Raw genomic sequence first — 10,376 nt, forward strand, 5'->3', positions numbered from 1 at the left:
GTGGCCATGATGCCCCCTGGTGGCCATGTATTCCCTGCCTGGCTCAGGTTCTAATGTAGCCCTCCCTTGTTAAGTCACCTGCCATGCCTTGTTCTTACTAGAGGCAGTGTAAGGGAGGCTTCCTGTGGGCTGTTAGAGAGATTCTGAGTCATGTAAACTGCTACCAGGCCTCTCCTCTGGACCCCCTTTGCCTCAACCTGGCCCTCAAACCTCATAGGCCCTTCTCAGGTTCCCTATGCCCCTGCAGAGCACCTGTAGCTTTAAGCAAAGATAGCATGGCTCCATTCCTCACCTCCACGACACCTCAAGCATTGTGGGTGTTATCATTATGTTGTTCACTTCACACACTTGGTCCCCTTGGGTCTTTGCAGTCCCACATTCAGTCCTAGCCCTGTCGCTGGACCCATGGACCCTCTGGTCTGAGTGTCAATCAATCCCTAGTTCCTGAACCTCCAGGTCCCACATTCAGGTACTCTCCTTGCCCTTGGCCCTTTTTGGGTTTCACTCTCTCCCAACCATGCTTGTCTCTGGACTCTCTGATCACACTCCAACCCCTTTCTGGGTCTGGGGCTCATGGATACCCGAGTCCCTAGGCTGCTGCAGCCCCTGCTGGGCCCCAATCTCACCTTCAGTATAGTATAGCATGCCCTATTAAAAGCTTGTGCATCTGCTTAATACAGACTACGGTGGAAGGGAACAGCCAAACTTTTCTACATCCCTAGCTAGTATGTTTGTGTAATTTTTTTTTTTTACTTTTTGTCAGATTAATTCAAACATCTCAAAACACCATGATCATGCCACTGAGTCTGCAAAGAAAGCCTCACCCAGTAACTAAATTTGTGAGAGTTAGCAGGAAATCAATGTAGGCAGGAACACTGGTACAAGGGTATCCATTAATTACCCAGAAGCATAACTGGAAACAGAATTAAAAACCTGCATCAAGAAAAACAAACATCTGCTGTTTGAACTGGAGAACAATTTCATTGTCAATAATATTAGGGCTTCTCCTCCTCTTGTCCATATATTGGAACAATAAGGGGCAACCTTTCTGGCAGGCATGCCACAAGTTAGCCCTGAACCCTTCCCAAGTGGCACTCTGACTCCTTTCCCTTACCTCATCTGCTGATCAGCTTTCTGCTCCCTACCCATTTGCCATTGTGCTGCCCATCCTCTCCCCAACTGCTGTGTGCTACACACAGAGACTGCCCATTCTACTGTGGCATCAAGTAGGCTGCCCTTCCTGTCCTCCGCCCTTGGTGTAGTGGGTGAGTGAGCAGTGGACAGTGGCTGTGCCACCTGGCTGGACCTGCATGTCACTGGATCTGCAGCACACTACACCCACCTCTACAACAGCACTCCCACAGGGACTGCATAATAGTTAAAGAACATGCATGTTCTAGAAAAGTGGGTTTCAACCTTTTTTATTTGTGGACCCCTAAAACATTATGAATGAATGTGTGGACCTCTTTGAATCATAAGTGTGGGTATTCACATACTTTCAAATGACCATAGTCATCTTTCACAGACCTCTTAGAATATAGGTTGTGGACCCCAGGGGTCCACAGACCACAAGGTGAATGCCACTGTTTTAGAGTTTTTTTCTGAGGGAAGCAGTATGGAGAGTCTAATCCTAACCCCATCCCAATCCCCAACTATAGTGTAGTCCAGTGTGGGCCAGACTTTTTGGCAAGAATGTCACAGATTAGACCCTAATTCTCCCCAAATGCCACTCCCTGGAGTTCCCCTTACCCAGCTGCCTGCTCAGTTTTTTCTCCCTAACCAAGCTGCTTCTCTGCTTTCTGCTTCCTGCTCTGTGCTCATTGCCTAACCTGACGCTCTGCTTTCTGCCCTGCTGTATCTGGCACCATGCTGCCTACCCCATCCCTAATCTACCATGTGCCACACAAAAGCTGTCCATGCCATATGTGGCAACCATGCCTCAGGTTGGCACCCCCTGTGTTAGATGATGACATAATCATCAACAATTAAGCAAGCCAAAGGAGGAAGAACTGGATTACTCAGATATTATCCAGTACATTTTATTACTACCTACATAATAGCCTCCAGTTTTCAATAACTTGACTTAAGTATGCCAGCAATTACTTTGATGTCCCTCTCTGATAATCATCAGAAAGTTTAAATGTTTAATTATGTTAATAAGTATAGCACTAAGCATTATCATTGTAAAAATACATTAAAATGTGGTTAGTGCCAACAGAGAAACTGAAAGATATTTAAAATAAAACATTTTCCCCCTCTCAATATTTATCTGCATAATATTTTCCAATCCTGTGTTTGTCTTCATTTTTTAAATAGTTTGACAGCTTTTAGGTATCAAATATAAATGAAATGGCATCCATAAATGTCAGGGAGAAGTATATCTGTGCAGATGTGCTTGACCATGTCTCTCTTTTTAGTGTGCAGGTAATGATGGTCAAGTTTATTATTGCTTCTTTTGAACATTATATCCTTTTACAGAAATATTCCTTTTTATTTGCTGAGATGGAACTCATATAAAAGAAATCCAATTTCCTATGAAGAACATTCAAATGCCAGTATCTTTTCACAAAACATATAAATATTTAAGCTAGTTATAAGCATTAAGGCAAATAGCAGGTAGTCTATTTTGGCATTGGAAATCATGATTAGAGTTCAGCCTGATTTGTCACTTGAATGGAAAAGATCTGTTCAAAAATACATCTTCTTTACATTAAGCTAATGTAAAACATTTCAGTAATTCAAACTCCTCAGAATATATTCTATTGTAAAATATAGAGCTAGGCTATAAAGCTATAAACTAACATAATATATTCAGATGCAAAATACCCAAAATTCTCTAGCACAGGCTGGGCCAAATTCTGTCCAATTCTGAGGCTAGGGTATGGAGGATCTATGATGCTTAAACAAATGGAAAGTCAATCAACATGGTATATAATCACAGTTGCAGAGGAACATATTGTTTCATAGTTTGTTGTCCAACTGGTTGGGAGGCCGAATAAATTCTTTAATCTCCCCTCCCCCAACACACACAGAGGATAAGTATTTATCCCATATCTCTACCAAGACAGCACACTCTACATAGAATAGTGATGTATAATAGTCATAAGTATAAAGTAAATAAGATACCAATAAAGTCAGCAAGCTACCAATATTATTTTCCTCTCAAGTAAAAAAAAAAAAAAAAAGAATGAACTGTGAAAGTTTCCAAGATCTGGTAAAGTAATTGTTAGTAAATATTAGACTGTTTAATGACAGATGCTGTACCATTCTATGGATTCTTTTGCTTATTAATCACCAGACTAAATGGTGAGGCTTAAAATATTATACTTTAAAAGTCTTTTCAAATGAACAGTGGCACAATTTAAATTGCAATTTATCTTGAAGTATACAATCACAAGAATTACAGACCGATATCTTTCAGTCTCCTACAGCATATATAAATATAGTTTCTAACATGAGGGTGTTCAGACCTTTATTCAAATAGTATTTTAAGTGTAAAAGATGTATTCTCAAAAAGAATAAAATGTGGAAACAAAAACTTAATTAAAATTTGGTCAACTTTAATTACAACAATTTCAATGATTTTTCAACGTATGCGATATACCTTAATTTGTAGGGCTGTGTGAAGCTTCAGTCACTGATTTGATTTGATTTGATTTGATTTGATTTGATTTGATTTGATTTGATGGAGATTTGGCCCAATTTGGCAGCTGAATCTCTGAATCCAAATCGAATCAGGAGACCCATTAATCTCTCCAAATCAAATCCGAAGCCTCCGATTCAATTCAGAGAGATTCGATGATTTGGACATAGACACAGCTTTATATGTTTTTTCTACATACCTCAAGGTACCAGGCAGCTTGTGAATGTTGAGATGGTGGGGCAGCTGGAGTGCCCCACGGGAGTGTGGGGAGAGGGGTCTCCCAGCGCGCTCAGCCATGGCCCTGTGGAAGGAGACCAAAAGCACTTCCGGTCCACTTCTGGGTCCTCAGTGGAGGGTGTGTGGGGATGGCCCCCCCCCCAGTGACTGGTGCCTCCTGGGTCTGGGGGAACACCCAGGGTCCTTCCGTGGCTGATGGCCGAGCCGGGGTGTCCACCGCTGAGCATACACCCCCCCGCTTGCTCCTGTGGGATGCTTCATCCACCCCACCATCTCAGCATTCACGAGCTGTGCCTGGTACCTCAAGGTATTTAGAAAAACATATAAAGCTGTGTTTATGGTTGAATCACTGATTCTCCAAATCAGAATCGAATCTTCAGATCGGATTCAGCCAAATTGAAATTGGGACAGTGAGTCATCCAAATCAGCTAATCGAATCACTGTCCCCTGAACTGGGCTGAATCCAAATCCAAATTGAATATGGCCTGTTTTACACACTCCTATTAATTTGTATCTCCTTCTTCAGAAAAGAATGTATCTTATACACCAGAAAATACTGTAACAGTTGAGTAACATTTTTTTTCTGAATATGAACAAAATATTTCCAGCCAGTTAAAAAAACTAGTTTGGCAATCACTGCTATTTTTTCAGTAGGATTATGCTATTCATCTTTAGCCTTTTTTTAAAAAACACAATTGATAATAATCCAGAGAATGGGACACTTAGATTGTTTCATTTTTTTTCTTTTCCCATAGTAGCAACAGTAGCTTACCAGCTCTATAACTTCTAGGTAGGTATTACTTACTGGCTTAAAATAGACATTGATGAATGAACCAGATCATGTATGCAAGGATGCATTATGGCACAGCTGATTTGCTTCACTGGGAGAAACATGTTGCCCCTTGTCCCGCCTGTTGATAGTTTGGGACAAGAGGCCATGTGTTTTCATGGCTTAAGGGGCCCCACTTTCCATGTTTACTCAGATGTATCCCTGGGTTCTCTGGTGACCCATCTGGGTAAGGGAAGAAAGTCTGGGATTTCCTCCTTACCCAGGCTTGTCCCTGGAGAAAGTCTGGGTAGATGCAGAAAGTCAGAGTTTCCTTGCTTACCCAGACACTGGGATCTTTGAGGATCCACCTTACCCAGATCCACTTCCAAATAAGTGAGGTAACCCCAACATTCCCTGTTTACCCAGACCGGTCCACAGACATTTCAGTAGGCCTGAGTAAACAAGTCTCAGCATGAAAGCATGGGGCACCAGAGATTCCCCGGGTACCGTGCCTCCATGCTGGGATGCTCACAGGCTTTCCTTACATATGGAGACATGCCCCTGGACATCCCAAGGTGGGTCTCCATTGGTGGGAAACCCCGATTTTCCCATTTATAGAGAGATAGCCCAACTTTTCCTATGGTGTCTCACTGTAATGGGGAAAGGTAGACAGGGCCTCCAGGGACTTGAGGGGCCCTCAAGCATTCAGGACTCCTGCCCAGAGGGGCTGCAGAGTGCAGACTGCCCACATTCTCTCATCACAGAGATAATAGACATCTGCCAATCCAGAAAGTGTAGAATGTATTACTACTTTTGTCATGCTACTCTTTTGCCTCTGATTGGCAGCACAAATGTTACATGAAGTAATGTCTGTTTCTACTCATTGGGCAGGTCTACACATGTGATTAATGTCCCAGGTCAGCCTGCCAGCCCAGAGCTGCTCAGACTGGGCTCTACATGCTGTGGACCAGCTGGCTGAGGCACAAGAGTGCTTCAGTGGGGGGAGGAAGGGGCTGTTTGTTGGCTAACCCTGCATTGAAGCACCTTGTACCCCGTGTCTGCAAGTGTTGCTGTGCACAAAAAAGCTCTGCAGCAGGGTAGTACTTGTATTTACTTGTGTGCAGAGTTTATTAGTTTTGCACACCCTAATAGAGGCACACATGCAGACACCGTGACATTTACTGTGCAGTTAATTAATCAACTGCACGGTAAACATCTCATGTAGATGCACCCACTGTGTCTGATAAGCTTATAAGATTACTTTAGCTATGTTATTCTACCATTCTTTTTTTCCCCTCCTACAAGAACAATTTATTCCAATGCAAAGGACAGCAGATAGAGACTTTTAGGTTATCCATTAGTGTAATAAGGTAATGCAGGCATTATTGCACAGCCTTTTATTTCTACAGGTTATTTAATACACACAAATGGCACTTCTTCAGCATTTGACCTCAGAGGAAGGATGTTCAAACCTATTATTCAACAAGATTACACAAAGATATCAGGTCTGATTTGCTGGCCTCAGATTCACTGGTTTTCAAACTTTTTGTCAATTTTAGGGTGCTCCAGACAGTGGAGCTCTACTTTAGAGTCTTATTAACTCATAGCTTCCATTGATTTTAACAGTTCAGCATAGGCAATCAAAACACTGTAATAAGCAAACTATTGAAAATATAGGCCAGGGAGAGGTGCAGTGGTTTCCTAATTTTGTGGGGGTTTCCCTTAGTTTGTGGATGAAATGCTGCACCTACACATTTGGCATAACTGTAAGAGTTTGTGTTAGTTGCTGTTGTTTCTTCCTATACATATATCTATATATATAGGATATATAGATATATATATGCACAGAAAATTACACTTGCTCAACTAAGATCTTTGGACTTGAACCTGTCCTGAATTTCTCACTTCAAATCTGCTTCCCATAATACTAATTTTTTTCATGCCCTGTATACCATAGGTAGTGGTCTTGGCCATGAACAGCCCATTTGGGTACCAACACCCAGAAGCCTTTGGATCAGGATAAGATAACACAAGTGAACTTCTGCCTGAACTGAATAATGTACACTGAAAACAGACATGGTTCTGCATTGGTAAATCTGTTGCAGAACCTACTGTTGACCACAGCTTATAATATGATGAGACAAGTCAGACAGAAAACATTTAACATGTGATAAAAAGTTTGCAGGGACAAACTGAATCCACACTTCAGCAATACCTACAAAGGAACTGCATATTGCAATCAAGGAGGCCATTTTGTAATATAATCTTATATAGGGACTTATATAGGGAAATGTCTTGCCAACATGTCTAAAGCATCCATATATTTGTGGACTCTAAGCAGCCATGCATTTTACAGTAGCTTTGAACAGGAAAAAATGCCGGTATCCATCAATCATGAGTTTTAAAAGTGCAGAGTCCTCACTGATTTCATGAGATATTGAAAACACAAAACAAAGCCAGCAGCAGAGTAACAAAGCAGTAGGATTTTTTACTCTCCCTACAACTTTCTTCTATTAACCAGTAAATAATGGCTCTTCATCCAGCAATGCACAGGTAGTACTGAACGTTCCTGTGCTGACTATAGCCGGGTATGCAAATAGACAGGGACTGAAAGTTTCCTTCATAATCTTTAATGCCAATAGTTTGGGAACTCATGAGAGTTTCCTAGCAACCACCTGTTAAATGACACACTTTCCCCCTAGCATGCTATTTATAGATTATGGAGCAATTGCAAACCTTATTCAGTTAGGGAATGAAGGAAAATATCCTAGCCTATTGCTTTCGATTCCTCTTCAACTGACCTGGGATGTCTTTCTAATTTTTGGAGAAAAGCAGTTCTCAGAAGTTACTTCCCTCTCTCTCTCCTCACCTCACCAGCCCCGCTCCCCACCAAAAAAGGGGGGGGGGAAGCAGAAAAAAATCCTGCTGCTGGTGAAAAACAAGGATAAACAACTGTTCAGAGACAGAGACGTACCCCGTAAACCTAGTGGGCAATTAAGGTAACTAGCTCTACCAGTTAGAGACAGAAATAAGATGCAAGTTGAACAAAAAATGAGGTATCCTGGATAAAAGTGGAAAAGAAACATGAGGCAACTGTAAGCATAAAGGATTCACTGGGTTCACACAGACATGAGCCTATTATAGCACAATGCCAATAAACCTGGTCTAATATGCAAAAATGACCCATTATACGTTTCAGATATGTTCAAAGTTTTATGTGAACTGTTCACATTGCTTCATTCAGGACTCTCTGCCTTGTAAAGGCAAGTCCCTGCCACTTGATTTACAGAAGAGCCTTCAGCATCCATTTGCAGTATTAAGGGGCTCTTCCCTGTGTAAACTGTAGCCATGGGAAGGAAATTTGAAAACATCCTTGAACAGATCAGACATTGTCCCACTGAGGGCAGTTTTGCATGCACATTTTAACCAGTACACTGAAACAACTCCTTCTCCTTTTTAAGAGAAAAACTGAACTGAACTTTTATTAACCTAATTTATTCTCTAGACTAATTTGCCCCACAACTACGTGCCTCTCTGAAAAAACAGCAAAAACAGATTGTATTAAAAAGGTACCAAAGTCTTTCCAAAATGTTTTGACACAACACAAGGACAAAATAAAAAAATCCCCCAAAACCAAAAACTCAAATGTACCAAAAACAGAAACACACACACACACACACACACACACACACACACAAACTTCAAGTAAAGAAACTGAAGCATGTCCCACCCTCCCCTCCCAAAGGGCAGTACAGTGTTTTACTAATTCTAATGAACTTTCTGTGGAAGTCTAATGTATCACTTTGTCAAAAAATAATTTAAATCAAAATTACAGAAAGTAATGTGTAAACCAGGTAGCATCTTACATTTCAACTGTTTATGCTTGAAGTCTTAATTTGAACATTTTTTTTTTGAACCCTGCCCACACTCAGTAAAGCAATTAAAGACTTTAATTGCATAAAACCCAAAGTATGATCTAGTCAGGTCAAAATTGCTAACAGAGTGCATTTGAAAAAAAAAAACCTCTTTCTCTGTCTTAGGAAAGGACACTGCCCAGGGATGTTCTCAGATGAAAAACCAAAAATAATGACTGCTGCTTTTGTCAGAAGCCAAATGCCAGATTTAGACTGTCTCAACCAAAATCACTCAATAAATCTACTAATATTTTCCACCACTCTACAAGAACCTTAGAAACATCAGTCATCTGTTGATTTCTTGAAAACTAGGTCATTTAACTGTGAAAGAGAAAGAGGCTGCAAAACACCACTTCTCTTTAAAAGAGATGCAGTATATTTTATCACTTTATGAAACAGATAACCCTTACAACATTCTCATTTTTTTTTTTTTTACCAGAATAGAAATATATATTTGTTAAAAGGGTAATTGGGCATATATACCAAACTAAAATTGCTGAAGGGATGAAGGTGGCTGTATCTATAAGAATATTTATTTTTATACCATTTCAAACTGTTTCTGAGGTGTCCATCTAACCTATACTGATAGGACTGTTATATTAAACTCTGCCTCACACCCACAAAACACTCTTAAAAACTTACAGAAAATGTTGTAGATTTTTATATTTTGTGTGCATCTCTTCATGTACAACAAGCCTAGAATTAGTTCTTAAATAATTAAATAATGCCATATTGATGAAATAACATCTGTTGCTTTTTAATGATTTTTTTCATGAAAGACAGGGAACAATGGATGAACAACAAAACAAAGTGATGCATTTTAAATGAAAATGTAGACCACTCTGCAGGCGATAGAGCTTTTGCCTACACTTACAAAAGCATGCATTTTAGCAAGGTAGACTTTAACAGGATTATTTTTTTCCTTAAAAGAAGGAACCTTTCTAACTATTCCTTTTTGTCCAAAGCTATGAACAAGAAGTTAAAATATGTCCTTGGCACCTTAAAGTGTGCAAAGAACAATATCCACTGTCTGCAAGGGTTACTTGGCTATATATCTAAAAAAAACAACAACCCTTAAATGAAGGGTGAAATCCTGACCCTACTGAAATAAATGGGAGTTTCACCCATGAAATAGAGACAGATTTTGCCACAAGTATGTTTAATAAAAAAAAGAAAGAAAAGAAAAGCAAAAATAATAACCCCACTGGTACTGCAATGTCTTCTTTAAATGATAATGCCTATGCATTCATATTTTCCATAATTCCAAAATGCATGTTAGGATGGTATTATTGGCTATCATAAGAGATGCTGTTTCTGTGTGCTAAAGCATGCGGTGACCATGTGTACTGCTGGTCTACACAGTACATCCTGTTGAGCTGTTCTATTGTATCAAATCAAACCTTCTTCTTACCTCGACTTCCTTGCTCTTCTCTTTGTTTCTGCCCATTGAACTTCTCCCATTGCTGGCAGTCTCCCGCGCTGGGACTACAGAAATCTGTTGGAGGGGCATTTTTACAGTGCTGCAGGTTGCCAATACCTGATTGGATGCCTTATATCTTCACTCCCCCTGAGTAGCCCACCTGTATAATTGTTCATATCCTTGCTTTGCCAAGCTCAGTTCTAAATAAAAAGAGGAAAATATTATTTGAGACACTAGGCAGCACATGCCAGGGTCTTCCATCGGAAAAGTAAAACAAAAACCACATCAAAGAAAAAAGCACGACATAATCCGAAGAGTTTTGCATTCTTATAGAGATGAGACATAACTACTCTGCTTTGTCACTGGAGCACCCTCTTTCCTCCCCCCCCCCCC

At 40.4% G+C, this 10,376-nt stretch overlaps 1 protein-coding gene across 4 annotated transcripts in view; it reads right to left on the reverse strand.

The window, feature by feature from the left end:
• Window positions 1–10,376, reverse strand: part of MARCH1 (membrane associated ring-CH-type finger 1) — a 548,671-nt gene that overhangs the window by 308,762 nt on the left and 229,533 nt on the right. For 2 of the 4 annotated variants that reach the window (XM_019521739.1, XM_019521740.1), the window contains one exon: window positions 9,975–10,183. The exons of 1 other annotated variant lie outside the window; for it this stretch is intronic. In XM_019521739.1, the coding sequence (XP_019377284.1) occupies window positions 9,975–10,073 (99 nt within the window). In that variant the 5' untranslated portion in view covers window positions 10,074–10,183. Of the gene's footprint in view, window positions 1–9,974; window positions 10,184–10,376 lie in introns of those variants that run through there. One more of the 4 variants, XM_019521738.1, reaches the window with a different exon arrangement.

The sequence above is a fragment of the Gavialis gangeticus genome, unplaced genomic scaffold (genome assembly GCF_001723915.1).
Source record: "Gavialis gangeticus isolate Ggan-Ray unplaced genomic scaffold, GavGan_comp1, whole genome shotgun sequence".
Taxonomy (NCBI): Eukaryota; Metazoa; Chordata; order Crocodylia; family Gavialidae; genus Gavialis; species Gavialis gangeticus.